Here is a 19809-nt window from a genome sequence, read left to right as displayed (position 1 = left end):
AATGGTACTGGACATTGAACCCAGTATATGATATTTTTGACTAATTTACCTAATAATTCTTTTAGATAAGATTTTTGGAGTGATATTTTCTCTGTGTTGTAATACATCAGAAAGTGTATTTATTTATTTAACTAGGCATGAATTCTATTTTAGCCATTTTTTTTGAATTTCAAAAATTTTCCTTCTTTACATGTTATGTTTCTGACTGCTTAAAGGCTTTTAGAAATGTCTTTTTTAACGTGTGATGAGATGCACCCTTATATGCCTAGTTTTTGTTTTGTTTTCCATTAATAATGGCTCTTCAGCTTTATGAAATTTGCTTCTATTCTTTGAGAAGTTTCTTTCTTACATTGTTTCTACCCTCTTTCTACAATTCCTGTTAACCAGATTTGAAAACTTAGGAATTTATTTTCACTGTCTATTCTCTTTATGTCTCATTCTTAGAAAATGCTTTTGCTAAAATAAGGCTTTTGATTGATTGATAATTCTTTTGTTTGTTTATTCTACTGTTTGGTACCATCTACATTTTTTTTTCATTTTTGTTTTTAAATTTTTATTTCCACAATCCATAATTGATACTTTGAATACAGATAGTTTGACTTAAAGATTTTTCCAGCTTTATTAATGGTGACAAAGAAATACAATACATATTCAGTGAAAACCATACTTGAAAATCTGAATTTTGACTCTTCTTGGGGCTGTGATGTGTGCAGTACTGGATTCTTAGGTGATGCTGGGCAGTGGCAATAGCAGTGACCTGCAAATTCCAGTCAGCCATGCCATCACAAGTAAACAACTTATGCTCCAGAGTACCATCTTGCTAAACTGTTATGTTCAGTATTGGGTGTATGAAATGCATTTTCAGTTTAAGGTATTTTTAATTTATAATAGTAAGTTCATTAGGTCATAATCCTATCAAATCCAGAAGCATTTGCACAGTAAATCTCAAAATTGCTGAAGATATACTTTTTTTAGTTTTTTCTTTTTCTTATTATTTTGTAGTTGTAGATGGACACAATATCTTTATTTTATTTAGTTAGTTTTATGTGGTACTGATGATCGAACCCAGGGCCTCACCTGTGCTAGGCTAGCACTCTATCACTGAGTCATAAACTCAGCCCAGTCTCTTTTATTTTTGCTGGTATTGCTGTAGGATTAGTTCTTCTGATATTGATTCTAATGACTCTTCTTAACAGTATATGTTGATTTTCTTTCTTTTCTTTTTTTTTTTAAATCTTTGAGGTATATATATTTACTTTCATTGTATACTTATACAATCAGAGATTAAAAGAGCATGTTGGTAAGTTGTCCAAGGGTACGTAGCTATTAAGCAGAGTTAACAGGTATATAGGTATGTTTTTTTTAAATTATTCTAATTTGTTATATATGACAACAGAATGCTTTATAATTCATATTACACATATAGAACACAATTTTTCATATCTCTGGTTGTACACAAAGTAGAGTCATACCATTCATGTCTTCATACATGTACTTAGGGTAATGATGTCCATCTCATTCCACCATCCTTTTTACCCCCTTCCTCCCTCTCTTCCCCTCCTCCCCTCTGCCCTATCTAGAGTTTGTCTATTCCTCCCATGCTCCCCCTCCAACCCCACTATGGATCATCCTCCTTATATCAGAGAAAACAATGAGCATTTGGTTTTTTGGGATTGGCTAACTTCACTTAGCATTATATTCTCCAATTCCATCCATTTACCTGCAAATGCCATGATTTTATTCTCTTTTACTTGCTGAGTAATATTCCATTGTGTATATATACCACATTTTCTTTGTTCATTCATCTACTGAAGGGCATCTAGGTTGGTTCCACAGTTGCTTTTGTAGATCATTATACACAAGTTCTTGCTTGTCTGTATGTAAATAATTGCATTTGTTTCCAGCAACCTTGAGGGGGTCAAGGCAGGCTGCATGGTGCAAAGTGTCAGAAGCATCTGGTCATGACTTGGTTATTCCTTTTCTTTTGAGACCCTAAGCATGTAGCCTTACAGCTCAGAGGCAGACTTCTTTGTTGATTGGATGCCAATGAGGGAAAAGCCAAAATGACTACATAATTCTGCTGTTGGAACCTATGGCTTCTTTGTCCTTGAAATTATTTTGAAAACATTTTTGACCTTTCATCACCATTCTTCTAGGGGTGAATGTTGCCTTGGTTTTTTCCTTTATTCTATTCATATCTACCTTTCCTTTTAGAAGTTTGTATAATTCCTGATCCCTTAAAATCATGTCACCTTTCCTAGTATTGCAAGCATTTGAAGTCAGATGCATTATTCAGAGCACTATCTTGATTTAAGCAGTGGTCAAGAATTCCACATATTAAGTATGTCCTCAGTAATATATTTAGAGGGAAAAGTAGATATATGTTAGATTCTGAACTAATGTGGCTATCTTCTAAGAGTATTGTAAAGGTAATTATATTTAGGGTATAATTATTGTTTCTCAGGGAATCTATATGTTTTACTTTATCTGTGAAATCGTAGACCCATAGGGGTTTTATTATGTTGTATTTTTGTAGCATATAGTGAAAAGCTAATTTCAATTTTTTTTTCTATTAGGTTACTGCTGAATCAACCATTCTAAAAGTTCTTCAATCCAACATTCAGCATGTGCTGCTGTATGAAAATCCTGTTCTCCAGGAGAAAGCATTAACTTACATTCCAGTCAAAGAACTAAAAAGGAAATCACAAGAAAAGTTGTCCAGAGCCAGAAAATTGGATAAAGGTAGTGGCTTTCCATAAGAATTTATCGTAAAATATGCATCATTGCTAAATAAATACTGAAGTAGTGCCTTTTTCTGAATGCACTGTAAATAACCTGTTACTATATAGATTTAAAAAAAAAATTTTTTGTAGTAGTGTATGGACAGCATGCCTTTGTTTGTTTATTTTTATGCAGTGCTGAGGATTGAACCTAGTGCTTCACACATGCTAGGCAAGTGCTTTGCCACAGAGCTACATACAGCCCCAGCCCCTAATATATAGATTTTTAAGTATAATAATAGCATAATTATAATAAATATGTCTTAGCTTGTTAAAAATTATTATATTGTAAAATACACTTACCATTCTAACCACTTTTAAGTATAGAATTTAGTGCTGTTAAATATATTCATGATGTTATAATAAAACCGTGACCACCATCTAGCTTCATAACTCTGTTTGTCTTATAAAAGTGAAGTTCTTTGTCCATTAAAATGATCACTCTCATTTTCCATCCTCCCTGCCAGTCTTTGGCAATCACCATTCTACTTTCTGTCTCTATGATTTTTTTTTAATGTCTCTATAATTTTGACTGCTGTAAATATCTCATACAAGTGGAATCAATGTAGTATTTGTCTTTGGGGAATTGGCCTATTTTCCTTAGTATAATTTCTTCAAGATTTATTTGCTTTGTAACATTGCAGAATTTTCTTCCATTTTAAGGCTGATTTCTATTATGATCATATACCACATTTTGTTTATCCATTCACATGGTATTGATATTCAGGTTGCTTGTATATTTTATCTGTTATGAACAATGCTGCCATGAACATGGGTATACGAATATCTCTTTAAGACTCTGGTTTCAATTATTTGAGGTATATACCCAAAAGTGGAATTGCTGGATCATATGGTGATTCTGTTTTTAATTTTTGTGAAGATCTGCCATATTCTTTTCCATAGAAACTATACATTTTCTTTCTTCAGTGTCCAGGGGTTTCAGTTTCTTTACATCCCGACAGCACTTACTATTTTCTGTTATTTTGTTTTATTGTTTGTTTGTTTCCTTTATAGTAGCCATAATAAGGGTGAGGTGGTATCTCACAGTAGTTTTTATTTGCCATGAGGTTGAGCATCATTTCATGTACTCACAATCCTATTGTTATTTAAAGTCTTGTTTTAGATCAAGTAAGAATAAGATAACTTAAATTTTACCTTCCCTTAATTCTTCTCTAGTGTTATTCATTTCTTTATGTAGACCCAAGTTTCTGACCCATATCATTTTCCTTTTCCCTAAAGAACTTCTTATATTTCTTTCATGGCAGGTCTGCTGGAGTTGAAGTTCCTCAGTTTTTGTTTACCTGAGAAAGTATTTATTTCTTCCTCACTTTTGAAGGATAATATCGCCAGGATATAGAATTATAGGTTGGTGGGTTTTTCTTTCAACACTCTAAATATTTCATTTTATTTTTTTTTCCTGCTTGCATTATTTCTGATGAAAAGTCTATTGTATTTTCTGTCTTATTCCTCATTCAAGATCTTCTCTTTATCTTTGGTTTTCTGCAGTTTGAACAAGATATGCGTAGGTGTAGATTGTGTGTATTTTTCCTGCTTGATGTTGTCTGAGTATCTTGGATCTGTGGTTTGGGGTATTACTTCAAATATTCTATGCTTCCTTCTCTCTTTTCCTTCTGATATGCCAGCATATATTCTATTTTACCTTCATTTATCTCTGTGCTTCAGTTGCTAGAGTTCTTAGATGTTCTGTTTAATTTTGAAATTTTTCTAGAGTTCTATTTCTTTTTCTGTCTTTTCCCTTTGCATTCCAGTTTGGGAAGTTTCTGTTGATCTGTCTTCAAGCTCGTTGATTTCTTGACTGTTTCCAGTCTGCCCCTGAAAGGCATTCTTCATTTATATACAGTGTTTTTGATTTCTAGCATTTCCTTTAGATTTTCTTGTTAGAGTTTCTGTCTCTCCACTTATATTACTTATTTGTTCTTACATGTCAACTACTTTTTCGTTAGGGCTCCTAACATACAAACGAATCAATAATGTAAACATATAAAACATATAAGGTGGTTATTTTAAATTCCAAAATATATGCTGTATCTGAGTGGCCCTAATATTTGCTTTGTCTCTATAGACTGCTTTTCCTTCCTATTTTACATGCTTTGAAAGGTTTATTAAAATCTGATCATAATATATTAGGTACTAGGAGCTGAAGTAAACAGGACTTTTGTATAAAGATTTATGTTAATTTAGCTCAAACGCCATGTTTAATGTATGTTATGGCTGTTGGAGTCACAAGCTTTATATTCCTATGGTGCTCGGATCATACTGGAGACCTGTTGGAGTATTGGTAAGGTATGGGGATGGTACACAAGATCCTTGGTTCAATCCCCAACACCTAAAAAAAAGTACAGGGGAGGCTCTATAATGTTTGGACTAAATCTCAGTGTTTTAGTGGGCTATTAGCCCTGGATGTTACCCTCATACATGTTGTAGCTTCTCTCCCCAATAGGTAAGACAGGAGGCTATAAGGAACTAGATTCAGGGAAATGGCCTCTCCCCAGTTCAGATAATGCTCTGGTAGAAGGCTTTTCCTAGCTGTGGGCATAGTTCACAATTCTTATTCTTCCCTTTTCTTTTCACAGAGCAATAAGGGTCTTTTTTGTTTATTATGAGAACCTTGAGGTTCCCAAAAGCAGAATGCAAAGAAGTGTGGGGAACTCTTCCAGTACTGTATTTCTCACTCCCAAATTAGACATACTCTGCATTTTGTTTAACATTGTCATTTAAGCTGGGTAGTGGCACATACCTGTAATTTCAGCTACCCAAGAGGCAGGAGAGTTGTAAGTTTGAGACCAGCCTGGGCAACTTAGTAAGATCCTGTCTCAAAATAAAATGTTTTAAAAATGTCTGGGAATGTAGCTCAATGATAGAGTGCTGGCCTAGCATATAGAAGGCCCTGAGACCAATTCCAAGTACTTGGGGGCGGGGTTAGAAGTTCTTAGAAGTTTATGGATCCAGGTAAGCACATGTTGGCCACGATCCTCTGAGTTGGCCTGTCTCTTAGGATTTGGGGGTGACCATTGGCTCTGTGACTTCAGCTCTCTGTTGGTTCCAGGAACAATCGTTGATTTTCAGTTTGATGACACTACTTGGAAGAAACCAGAGCAACAACTGAAAATGCCTGTGAGGGTTAGTTTGGTTTTATTTATTTATTTATTTCCTATTTTAAATCCCCCCCCCCCCCGCCCATCAGGGATTGAATCCAGGGATGCTAACTACTAAGTCACATTCTCAGCCTTTTTTATTTTTAGACAGGGTCTCACTGAGTTACCTAGGACCTCACTGAGTTTGCTGAGGCTGGCTTTGAACTTGGGATCCTCCTGTCTCAGTCTCCCAAGACGCTGGGATTACAGGCATGCACCACCATACTTGGCCTTTTTCATCACTTTTTCCATATGTCATTTGCTGCCCCTTGTATTTTGGTGGTCTTCATATTTTAGTGTTATATTGTTCTATTTTCTATGTTTTTGATAACTGGCCTGAGCCTTAGACATAATTCTGCTTTCATTCTGCTGACCTTGAAACCATTCTTTTCTTATAATAACAGATCTTTTTTTTCTAATGTAAAGTAACAGTGCATGTGTGTGATCATAAGGTCCTGTTGAGCTTCAGTGTACTATCCATCATCTTTTATGTATCTTATATAAATGCCTATTAGGTACTTACTGTATACATTCTGTGTTTGAGTCATTGGCTGGGCCATGCTGAAGAGAGATGGTAATATAGCCCTTCCTTAAGCAACTGAACAGGGAACACGAATTAAAATAAGCTAACAACTGAGTGTGAGGCAGGTTCCAGTAAATGTAACATGTAAAGTGCGAATTTAAAAAAGAATATGTTGCCAAATGAATAAATTGCTGTGAGAAATATGTCAGAGACAGAATGCTTTAGTTTTGTTCGCACATTCTTTCTCTCTAGGCAAATAACATTTAGGAAATTGCTCAAGGAACAAGAATTCGCAAAAAGGAGCATCAGGTGAATGGTGTGGTTATCCTGAGGTATTGGTCCATTTGTCCTCACCATGGGAATGGTTGTGTCAGTGTACTGAGAACCCTTCAAGTCCATTAGTTTAGACTTTAGGTCCATTTCTCATAAAATCTATTGATGGTCCCTATTGACATTTGTCTCCGAATTTTTTCCTCTTAAGTATTGTAAATGTAGTTGCATGGGTGTGTTTTTGTTTTGTTTTGTGGCAAATAGGGTGAAGATAAATAGTTCATAACTTCATCACATAGGAATATGACTTCTAAGATCTGTATACTCTTTCACACTTAAGAAGTTTTAACTGACATAAGAAAGAAAGAACACATCAGTTTAGTGGGGTAGTATGACAAATCAGTAAAAGATTAGGCTTTTCTTTAAGGGCCAAGAAAAATCAGTGGGATTTATAAGCTGAGATGTCAAAGGACATAACAGAGTAGGAAACTGTAGTGAACAGCATGCATGAAGGCAGAGGAATACAGGCTATTTGGGAACAGTACTACAGTTTGGCCATGTGTAGGGAAGCGTGTATGTAAAACAATAATGGCAGATCAGGTAGGCTGAGACCTTATTTTGGTTGTTTTTCAGTCTCAAGTAGATCAGTTGATAACTGAATTTGTCTTTAATTTTTCCAAAAAGAATTGGAGTTAAAAAATGAAACAAATGATATTTCTAATAAAGTTTGAAATATAAAATAAGGACCAAAGAAATTAAGAGGAAGCACATATCTTAGATAACTAATCCATATTGTTCTGTGATTGCGCATACAGCAGATATGATATATAATTCATTCATCAGAAAAGAGGAAATAAAAGTTTCTTAGGAAGTCACAATACTTGATTCAATAGGCTTAACTGTTGAAGCTTTAATGAGGAGCTTCTGAACTGTGGTTAAAGAAGATTCATCTTTAACAGCTTGTAAGATGAAGAAAAATCAAGAGAGAAAGGAGAGAAGAACTAAAACATGATAGTAATGGAATTTATATAAGAGTGTGAACAAGGTGACTGCAGGGGAGAAGGCAGATATGAAAGTTGTTTTGGTGATAGAAAATATGATACAAGAGGCTGGGGTTGTAGTTCAGTGGTAGAGGCATGTGTGAGGCACTGGGTTTGATCCTCAGCACCATGTAAGAATACATAAATAAAGGTATTGTGTCTATCTACAAATAAAAAATTTTAAAAATAGAGTTATGTATACATGAGGATGTCAAAGATGACTGTCTAATTTTGAATCTAGAAAACTAGAAAATGAGAGGAGTCAATGAAAGCAGGTTTTGAAGGAAAAAAAGCAACTAGTTTAAGATATATATTGCATATCATCTGAATTGCCAAGTGAAAACGCAGGCCTGGGATTTTGATAAGAGGTCAAGTCTTGAAAGGCACTTTAATGTGGTAGGTAAAACCACAAAGGAAATGAAGTTGCTGAGAGTGAAAACAAAAGGATTACAGAGGTTCTTTAAAACACTGTAGCCTTAGCCTCCTGTGGGTATTTGCATTTAAATTGGTTTAAATTAACTGAAATTAAAAATTAGATTATTCAGTCATATTCAAAACATTCCAGGTACACAATAACTACAGGTTGTTAGTGGCAACCCTGTGGGACAGTGCAATATGAAATATTTCCATTATTGCTGAAAGTTCTGTTAGAGGGCAATGTTTTAGAAACACAGAATACAGGAGGAGAAAGAGTAACAAGTGAAGGAAATTTGAACATTTAGTAAAATAAGTGGTATTGTTGATATAATGAGCGTATCAGCTAGGTGGGGTTTGGTTGGGCTGTGAGTAATAATGACTCCAGTGGCTTAAGGATTATTTATTTTATCATGTAAAAAATTACTGAGATAGGTGCAGTGGCACACACCTGTAATCCCAGCAGCTGGGGAGACTGAGGCAGGAGGACCGTTGAGTTCAAAGCCAGCCTCAGCTAAAGTGAGGTGCTAAGCAACTCAGTGAGACCCTGTCTCTAAATAAAATACAAAATAGGACTGGGGATGTGGCTCAGTGGTCTAGTGCCCCTGAGTTCAATCCCCTGTACCCCTACCCCAAAAATTACTGAGATAGAAAGTGTGGTGTTATTGGTGTGCTGTTGTCAAAGACCTACATGCCCTTCTGTTTTTTGGCTCAGGCATACACAGTTTTCATCCTCCCCATCACCTCATTGCCTAAAATGTCTGGTGGAGTACCAGCCATCAGATTTGTTGACTAGACATTAGGAAATAAGAAAGGAGAAACGGCAATAAAGTTTATATACCTCTATACTGAGCCTATCCTCTTGAAGTAGCCCTTCTTTGGAGTCATACAAAGCCTAGTCATTTGGCCTCTCTTAGGTGTAAGAGAGGCTGGGACCTGTAGTCTTTTAGTTGGTACATTGTCCTCAAAATTAGAATTGTATAAATAAAGAAGTAGCAAATGTATATAGTATGGCAACTAGCAGTTTCTGCCCTAGCACTTAACTATTCGGCTGAGATGATGACAAAGCCTCCACTGGCCAGGTTGGTAATGTTCTTTCATTTATGCAGTGGATTCTTTTGTTCCTTTCCAGACAAAATCTCACTTGGATTTATGAACTAGCACCAATGTTCTTATTTGAAGCAGAAGTGTAGTCCTTATTGCCCCATACACTGAGACACTGCTAGAGGTAGTTAAGGCTCAGAAGCATGGTTTGATAATCAGCCTGGTAGAACAAATGCTTCTCTTGATAAAGTGCTTCAGACACAGGCAATACTTTTTGGAGAAGTGATAATTTATGTTGGCCTGCTGAATTGAATATGAATACATGGGGTGCAGAGTGTTTAGCTTTAAAGGTATGTTGAAGGATGTCTACTGAGGATTTTTACCTGTTTTCTCCATAGGTTTTCAGGGGATAAATTTAGGTCCTAAAATTGTTAAATTTTGTTACTGGGAAGTTACTAGAAACCCATTTACATTTATATGGAATCTTTGAAGATACAAAATTTGTAAATTTGAAGTCTTGGTTGTGTATTTTAAGCTTTCCATTCTCTAAATAATGTCTTCACAGGATTTATCATCTAAGTCAGACCTCCCTTTAATACTTATTATCTCTTAGATGCCTGAGTGATTATTCTGTAGATCCATTTTTCAGAGCTGCTATTAAGAATATTATTTAACCTAACCAAGTAATACTGACCCTCAAGTGGTCCTGACTTTGGGAATCATACTTCCCAGAAATACAAATATACTGTCTTCTTTCTTTTCTTTTCCTGTCTTAATAATGCCTATTTGGGGGAACAATGTCAATTCTAAATAATATCTTGAGACTTTTCTGTTACATTGTTCATTCAGATATGTACTGAGCATCTCATGTAGCAAGTACAGTTCTAGTTGTTGGGTACATAGCAGAGAATGAAACAAAGGACCTGCTATCACGGGGAGAGATAGCCAAAGGGAAATAAACCAACAACTTAAGTATTTCAAGTAGTAATGAGTGCTGGGAAGATAAGTCAGGATAACAGAAAGGAGAGTGAGTAACTAGGAAGAATGCTGTTTGGTATAGAATTATCAGGGAAATTCTCTCTGAATAGCAGTGATTTCCCTTTCCAGGAGAGGGCAGTAACAAAGGAGCCCACTGAGGTGAGAATGAGTTTGGCACATTTGAGAGATGGCAAGGGAAGAAGGGAGGGTGGGCATTGTGGCTGTAGAATGAGCAAGACAGATGAGAGAGTATATCATTTTCCTATGGCTTACTACAACAGATTACCAGAAACTTGATAAATTTTAAAAAACAAATTTATTCTCATAATTCTGGGTGCCAGAAGTTTAAAAATTGGTATCACAGGGCAAAATCAGTGTCAGCAGAGCCATGCTCCTTCCACAAGGTAGAATCCTTTCTTTACCTTTTCCAGCTTCTGGTAACTACTGGTAATCCTTGGTTTGTGGCTACATCGCTCCAGTATTCATAGCCAGCATCTTCAGAAAGCTCTCTGCCCCATCTTCACGTTGCCTTTCTTTTCTGTGTGTAAAATCTTCTGCTTTCCTCTTATGAGGATATATGTGGTTGCATTAGGGTCCATCCATATGTTCCAGGATAATATCTGTAGTGAAGATCCTTAATTTCATTACATCTGCAGTTTTCCCCCTATATAAAGTAACTATATAGGCTCCAGGGATTAGGATGTGGACATCTTTTGGGGGTCTGTATTTTAGCCTACTACAGAAGGTGAGCTGGAAAAACAAGAATAGAAATTTTGAATTTTATTCTGAATGAAGTGGAAGAAAACCAGTTTATTGGTTTTTGAGTGACATGATCTGGCTTTTCTCCCCACTCTGGTTCTGGAGATGGAATCCAGAACCTTGAGCTTGCTAGGCAAGTGCTCTATCACTGAGCTACGCCCTGACCCTGGCTTACATTTTTAATGTACTCATTCTGGCTGCTAAATGTAGGGACTAGACTGAAGAGGATGGCAGTACTCTATTTCTAAAAGTTTGTTTTTAATGAAAACTAACTCATTTATAGATTCCTCATGGAAAACTTTCATATTATACAGGAACTCTAAGTTGGTCCCATTCTTCTTCTATAGATGACAGCTGTTATTTTATAACATGTTCTTGTTCATGTCTTGTGTGTTCATACATGTAAATAATTACCTATAAAAATAAATTGGGGTTTACATAAAATTTTTAGATTGTCTCAACTTTAGGTCTTGGTTCTCTCTAACTTCTCAGGTACTAATATAAGCGATGAGGATTTTCTTTTGCTGGAGCTTTTGCACTGGTTCAAGGAGGAATTTTTTCACTGGGTGAATAATATTGTGTGCAGCAAATGTGGTGGACAGACTAGATCTAGAAATAAATCATTATTGCCCAATGATGATGAACTGAAGTGGGGTGCAAAGAACGTAGAAGATCATTACTGTGATACATGCCAGCTCAGCAATCGATTCCCAAGGTGGGTACCTAGAAAATAAAATGATAATAATCTCTTAATAAAATAGTTAGAAGTGAATTTTTATTAAATGAACTTTTTAATCTTTTTATTAATTATTAGAAATATATTTCTCTGGAATAGAGGTCTGCAAACTAACTTGCAGGCTAAATCTAGCCCACATCCTGGTTTTGTAAATAAAGTTTTAGTAGAACATAGCCATGCTGATTCATTTACTTATAGTCTGTTTTCAGGCTGCAACAATTGAATATTGATGATAGACCATATATATGACCTGCAAAGTCCAAAATATCTACCGTCTGTCCTTTCATAGGAAGTTTGTTGTGTCTTGCTCTAGATTTTGAATTTTGAATGTTAGTGAAAGAAGTATTTTCAATCCTGTAAATCTTGTACTTTTAATATATAATTTTACTTTTCAGATAACTAATACTGATATCAAATAACAACACTAATAATTCTGATCATTGTGATGGTAAATATAATATGCTATATATGCTATACTTAGTCATCAAATAATAATATGGAAGGTAAAAGTATATAATAAATTGTGATCATATTTTCTTAACAAAGACAAATTTGTTTTAATTAGAAATTTTCTTCCACCCAACCTCAGCTACTTCTTATGGCTCTAAATTTTAAACTACGGAAGTTTTATTGTTGCATGAACTTTTTCCATCCTTTAATATATAAGTGTACATATATTTTATGTATCAGATTTTCTTATATCAGACTTTCTTAATTGATACTATTTAAAAAATTTGGTTGTATTATCAGGCAAGAAAAGATACCATGTTTTTGAAGTAGCGAATTTTGGGAGTTTAGGGGCTCATTTCTGTATCTAATTTGGAACCAGCTCTATGTTATCAGAATCTAATAACCAATAATTATCTAAAATTAGTGTTATTTCATCAGTTAGCATGCATTTATTTGCATAGCCCCTTTATAGAGATTAGTAGAGTTACGTGTGTGTATGTGTATATATATGTATGTGATATGTATGTATGTGTGTGTGTGTGTGTGTATGTAATTGAATCCTCTTCATAAACTATTTCTAGGCAGTTAGATTTAAATTAATAATGCTGTGTGTGGGATGGCAAAGACTAGCATAGATATTTATGCAAAGTGTTATTTTTCTTTCTGATTGTTTGCTTGTTTCAATGCTAGCTGGTCTTTATAGAGCTTGAATAATAAATGCTTTTGTTTTTGCAGTGCTGGGATTAAACCTCAGGACCTCAAGCATGCTAGTCAAGCATTCTACCACTGAACTATATCCTCAGCCCTAAACACTATTAATTGAAAGCCAGTCTTGTCTTTTTGGTGCTAGGAACTGAACCCAGGGCCTTGTGCCTGCTAAGCATGAGCTCTGCCACAGGGCCCTTAATCTGGTCCATTTGACTTTGGCAGCAGTAGTGTATATAGAAGATGGAGACATATGATGCTCTAATTCTGTTATTACCCCTTGATGTAAATTTATACTTTATTTCAATTACTTAAGTACCTAAGTTCTAAATTCATTTAATGTAGCATAGTTTAATAAACTTATTATTACAGAGCCAGTCCATTCATGCCACTGTTTCCTTTTCTTCCCAGGCTCATGGTTGACATCTCTGCTCAGCTCTGGTACTTGTACCTGCTTAGCTGCATCAGCTCAAACTCCTTCTCAGTACAATATGCAAAATTTGATGTTCTCAAAGTACCATTTTTTTTTAATATTTATTTTTTAGTTGTAGTTGTCATTTTTATGTGGTGCTGCGGATCGAACCTGGGGCCTCCCAATTGCTAGACAAGCACTCTACCACTGAGCCACAACCCCAGCCCCTGAAAGTACCATTCTTATTATGCTTTTATAATTTTTTAAAAGAATGCTTTTAAAATTTTTAAAATTAAAAATACTTTCAAATTAACAAGATACTAAATACTTCAGAAGAGTAACATCATAGTCAATATCATTAGAAAGAAAAATACCTTTTTAAGTTAAACTAAGCTGAAATCCTATCCTCACTGAGTAGTTATTTACCTTTTAAACACAACAAGCTAATTATATCACCTGCTAGAGTAATGTTTAATATCTTAAGCAGATTTCCTAGAGAATCTGCATGTACAAATCTTATCTTTCTTAGCCCAGTTCAAATAGAAGCTCTCTTCCACAACCACGCTTCCATAATGTCAAGTCTGACCTTTTGTATGTTTTTTATCACATTCTGCTGTATAATAAAATTATTCATGTTAATGTCTTCTTTCTCTTAGGATTGTAAACACCTTAAAGGAAATATCACTGTTAAATCATTTTTCACCGAAGATTCTAGCACAGTGTCTTATATACTCTAGGCTCGTTAATCAATATTTTAAAATAAGAAATTAAGAAACATGATTAATGTTTAGCATAGAGGTAATATAAATTATTTTGAAATCCTGGTTTTGATAACTCAAAGCTGTTTTTCTTTCTTGTTGTTTTACACCAGGTATAACGATCCCGAGAAACTTTTGGAAACAAGATGTGGACGGTGTGGCGAGTGGGCCAATTGTTTTACACTGTGCTGTCGAGCTTTAGGATTTGAAGCTCGCTATGTTTGGGATTACACAGGTACAGATTGTGGTATGAGAAGAGTGGAGTAGGGTTTTGTAGATTCACGTTTCAGGTTTTCAGTCTGAGCCCATCATTTTTTTACTCTCGGGCCTCGTTATTCTGAGCTTCCATTTGCCTTTTGTAAAATCACAGCAATACCAACCTTATAAGTTTTTTTTTTTTTTTTAAAGGAATCACAAGATTTTTGTAATATACTTAGCATGTATACAAGTCTTTTATATGGACATGTACTTTGTACTCTAAATATTATTTTATTAAAACTTTACCATAGCATTTATAATAATGCTATTTCTGTATAGTAATGTGCTATAAAAATCTTTTTCAGAGGGATTACTATAAATGATTTAGTAAATAAATTATAGTATACAAAAATAATATAAGAAAAGCCATGTATTTGTATTGTCTTTGTTTAGAAATGATTCATTGTCTACATGTTAAAAATTTGTCTTCTTTGTTTAGAGTTTTACTTGTGTTTCCATTGTTTTCTTGACTCAAGTGAAACCCTCAGTTGATGGTTCTTCTCTTACAGTCAAATACAGAGAGCATCACTATTAGGAGATCCTGTTAGACCTTCTGGTTCTGAGTCTTAGGGTCCAGAGAGAGACTACAAATTGAAAAGTAGTATTAATTTTTTCTTAGTACTGGGGGTTGAACCCAGGAGGAGTGCTCTACCACTGAGCTGTGTGTTCTCAGTACTTTTTACTCTTTATTTTGAGACAGGGTCTTCCTAAGATGCCCAACCTGGACTTAAATTGTGATCATCCTGCATCAGCCTCCCAAGTCACTGGGATTTTAGGCGTGCATTACCGCACCCAGCTAAGCCAGATGTTTTTGATGCTATTGTTTAATACATTTTTCTTCTTTAGAGTTACAACACACATTTTTAATTAAAACTAAAACCGTATGAGAGTATTTCAGCAATGTTTTCAAGGATTTTAAAGAGAAAGAGAAATTAACACAAGTATGCTCATTCATAACTAAAATTTAGAATATTAATTTTCATTACATAATTTGTAGGAGTTTGAATATAGTTACTGGAAGTTGTTCTGATTTTATAAATTTCATTTTATTTCCTTATTTTTGTTCTCTTGTCTCACTTGAGTAGACCATGTTTGGACAGAAGTCTTTTCTCCTTCTCAGCAGCGGTGGCTGCACTGTGATGCATGTGAAGATGTCTGTGACAAACCACTCCTTTATGAAATAGGATGGGGCAAGAAGCTTTCCTATGTCATAGCATTTTCTAAAGATGAGGTAGGGCATGTGAGAAAATTATTTTTCAAGAAAAAAATATATATATATTGACAGTTTAATGTCATATAACCAGCTGCATATATTTAAAGTGTATAATTTAGTACATTTTTGTCATTTGTATTCACCCATAAAAATCATTATTACAATCAGTATTCCACTGTGTAGATGCACCATAATTTGTTTATCCATTTACCTATAGATAGATAGTTGGGCAATTTCGAGTTTTTGATATTTTAAATTATGCTGCTGAGAACACTCATGTATACAAGTCTTTTTATGGACATGTACTTTTCTCTTTGCTTAATGCCTGGGAGTGGAATGACTGAATCATGGTAGGTATACATATATTTTTAGAAAACTGCTGACTGTTTTCCAAAGTGATTACACCATTTTACTTGCTTACCAGCAGTATATGAGAATTCCCAGTTTTCCACATCCTTGCTAATTTTTAGTATGGTTTAACCTTTTAATTTTAGTCCTTTTAGCAGATACATGTAGCAATATATTATTATGCTTATACTTTTCTAATGACAAATATTATTTAACATCTTTTTATGTATTTATTTGCCATCTGTATGTCCCCTTTGCTTATTTGTTTTCCATTAATGAGATCTTACTATTGTGTTTTGAGAGTTTGTCATATATTCTTAAATAAGTCCTTTATCAGATGTGCTTCACAAAGGTTTTTCTGTCTGTAACTTTTCATGTTCTTTTGAAGAAAGAAATGAGAAGAAATCAGTGAAGTCCAATCTACCTATAGATTTTGCCTTTTTGATGTGGCTAAGAAATTTTTGCCTAGCTAGCTCAAGGTCATGATTTTCTCTCATTTTCTTTTAAAAATTTTATATTTATAGTTTTGCATTTAGTGTATGATCCATTTTGAATTAATTTTTGCATATGGTCCAAGGTATAGGTTGATATGCATTTTCAGTATGCAATGAATTATTATTATTAGTAGTAATGAATTATAATTATTATTAGTGAATTATTGTAATATCATTTGTTAAAAGACTTCTTTTTGCATTGAATTGTCATTTCACATTTGTCAAAAATCAGTTGATTTGTAATATAAATTCGATATGATAAAAATGAAAATTTGTTTAATATTGTGGAATCAGCTTTGTAGATAAATCCTGGCTAATATTCTGAAAATTTCATCTTTTTATGTTGGAATAAACCTGTACTTCTTAGAAGTAAACATGTACAGAAAAAAAAATATTCTCTTCACTTTCTTTCATGGGTTTTTAAATATTAAAGGATAGTATTTTTAAAATTGTATTTAAGAATCATGCATCCTAAATGTTTATCAAATGAAAGTAGATGATTATAATCTTTTAAAATATTTATATTCTATAATTTATTTCAGGTAGTTGATGTCACTTGGAGATATTCTTGTAAACATGAGGAGGTGATCTCCAGAAGAACTGAGATTAAAGAAGAATTACTTCGAGAAACTATTAATGGAATTAATAAGCAGGTATGTGATGGTTATTTGTCATTTTTTGAAAGAACATTATAAATTTTTTATGTAATCAAGAATAACCATATTTTAACCCACTGCAATGTTTAAAATTATAGCATTATTTTGCAAGTATGAATATTTTAATATGTTAAATGTCTTTTTGTTCATTGAAAATTTTGAAGACTCACTGAAAATATGGGTTTTATATTTTTAGATTGAATTGTGAAGGTCAGTGAAACAATTTTAATATTTGTCATACTTGACATAAAAATATATTGTTTATGAAAGCAGCATTCCTTTATAATAATTTATACTTAACGTTTAATTATGTATGTATATACATATAAATACATTCATGTACGAAAGTTTCTGAAATAAGGCCAGGAAATCACTATGACTGTTTCTGAGGAGAGGAAGAACTTTCATCTCTTTGGTAGTATTGAAATTTTAAATTTTGGGTTTTTTCTCATAATTTAAAAATAAATAAATTTTCTCTGGCTAGCAACTAGAATAGGGCAGATAACCTTAATCCATTAATTGATTGGCCTTCACAGTTAAGTTTCAGTCCATTTTTAATTTGATCTTCTAAGAATTCTCTTTCCATTTGCTCTTAATTCTCTGTAGTCCTTCAGAGATCCTACCCTGAAAACTTGGAGTATTTTTTAGAGCCCCTTGTCTCAGAAGACTCTGAACACCAATTTATTTTCTTCATTGCACTTTGATTTTGCTGAGAATTTTGCTTTGGTCTTCAGCACTTATGTCCCCATTTTGTACTTCACTTCCAGGCTTTTCTCTTTATGCCACTTCATAATTGGCAAATGTCTTGAAGGGAAAAGAGATGCAGTGTGTTTCCTTCACCTCAATTCATTTTTTCCCTTGGGATCTTGATTTCTCAGGTTCTGGCTGCCTTGGTAGCTTTCTGTCGCATCCAAACAGGTGTTTTGTATGTAAGTGTCAGTGTGTTTCCCTAGCTTTTCTTCGAAAGACAGTTGGTTTAACATAAGCTAATCCATCACAGCCAGAAGCAGAAGGTGCTTCCTCCATTTTAAATCTAAACTAACAGAGGTTGTGGTGAGTTAGAAGTAGGTGTTAAATGATTTCTCAACATAAAATTTATAAAAGTAAGTTTTCCAGTTTCCTTTTTATTTTCCAAATACTATATGTATGGAAATAACATTGGTTACATCTTTCAAGACCTCTTAAAATGCAAATATTTTAAGTATATTCTTGCTTGGAGATGGACTTCTACATTTCCCTAATCTTAACTTTTTTTTTTAAACATTAATTACAGAGGCAACTATCTTTATCAGAAAACAGAAGAAAAGAACTTCTCCACAGGATTATTGTAGAGCTTGTTGAGTTTATATCTCCCAAAACTCCTAAACCTGGAGAACTTGGTGGAAGAATATCTGGGTCAGTGGCTTGGAGAGTAGCCCGAGGCGAAATGGGTCTAGAGGTATTTAATTTTTTCTAAAATGATAATCTTTTTACTTTCCTGCTTCCTGTAGTATGCTTACAGACAAAATAGATTGGTAATGACCTTTCAGTTAACTTTGCAGAGTAATTATTTAGAAATGCAACATTTGACAAAAACCACTAATTGAGGTTGTATAATCACATAAAAAGCAAAGCATTTTAAAACAGGATTTTTCTGTTGTTTACCTTTTTAATGTTTTTAGTGCAGGACAACTTGTACAGAAAAAACTGTACAAATTATGCTACTTTACAAATTTAGCATCCATGTAACCACTAACCAGAATAGGTAGTAGAATACCAGAACCCTAGAAGTAAGGATGAATTCTTTCCCAGTCACTTCCCCCCCCAAAAGTAATTGTCATCCTGGCCTGTAACATCATATCTTAGTTTTGCCTGTTATTGTGCTTTATTTAAATGGAATCTTGTAGTATGTACTCTTTCTATATAGCTTTTTCCACACAATATTATGTTGTTCTGTAAGATTCATACATGTTACAGTGATACAGTGTACGTTCTCATTGCTATATAATATTCCATTGTGTGTTTTAATTTATCTGTTTCACTGCTAATGGGCATTTGGACTTGGGACTTGGATGTTAAAAATTGTTCTGCTGCCAACATTTATATAAGTGTTTTCATTGAGTACATTTATGCATTTCTGCTGGATATATACCAGGAATGGAATTGCTAGGTAATAGAGTATTAGTGTGTGAACACTTATACTTAGTTCATACTGCTAACCAATTTTTCCAAAGTGGTTGTGCCACTTGAATGTAAACTAGTAAGTACTAGCAGTATGAAAGATTTTTTCCACATCTTTACTGACACTTGGTATTGTTTACCTTATTCAGTTTAGCAGTTATGATGGTATATAGTACCATTGCAGTTTTAATTTGTATTTTGGTGATGATTAATGAAAATGCATGCTGATTCTTCACATTTCTTGATATCTTTTGTGACATGCCCATTCAAATCTTTTAAAATAATATTGTAGTGCATTTAAAGGAATCCTGTTTTACTTTTTGTTTCTCCCCTAAGAAAGCTTTATAAAGCAGAGTGGGGAAAATATAAAATTTGGGTAATTCAGATAATGAAAGTGTATGTTTCTTAGTACATGCTTGAATATATCTGGTATTAGCAAAAAATTATTGTTGCTGTAATGACTTGAATTATCAAACTTTTGGAATATTATCATTTGATTAATCTTGAAAAATTAAATAATTAACAATGGAAATTTAATTGGTTAGGTTCTATAGTCATACACCAGGTGAAAGACAATGTGCTAGATTCTGTAATGAATATTAAGAAAGTACAATGGGTTATCTCTTGCCATAGGGAGTTAAATCACTGGAGAGTAT

At 33.9% G+C, this 19809-nt stretch overlaps 1 protein-coding gene across 3 annotated transcripts in view; it reads left to right on the top strand.

The window, feature by feature from the left end:
• Ngly1 (N-glycanase 1) overlaps positions 1-19809 on the top strand; it is a 54842-nt gene that overhangs the window by 19322 nt on the left and 15711 nt on the right. For all 3 annotated transcript variants that reach the window (XM_046437011.2, XM_046437012.2, XM_046437010.2), the window contains exons 4-9: positions 2577-2742; positions 11456-11678; positions 14138-14259; positions 15368-15513; positions 16880-16990; positions 18267-18431. In XM_046437011.2, the coding sequence (XP_046292967.1) occupies positions 2577-2742; positions 11456-11678; positions 14138-14259; positions 15368-15513; positions 16880-16990; positions 18267-18431 (933 nt within the window). The remainder of the gene's footprint in view (positions 1-2576; positions 2743-11455; positions 11679-14137; positions 14260-15367; positions 15514-16879; positions 16991-18266; positions 18432-19809) is intronic.

The sequence above is a fragment of the Marmota monax genome, unplaced genomic scaffold, assembly GCF_021218885.2.
Source record: "Marmota monax isolate L192 unplaced genomic scaffold, Marmota_monax_Labrador192_F-V1.1 WCK01_AAM20220418_F8-fsc00021, whole genome shotgun sequence".
Taxonomy (NCBI): Eukaryota; Metazoa; Chordata; class Mammalia; order Rodentia; family Sciuridae; genus Marmota; species Marmota monax.
The sequence above is the reverse complement of the archived record's forward strand: the minus strand, read 5'-3'. Positions and strand labels throughout refer to the sequence as shown.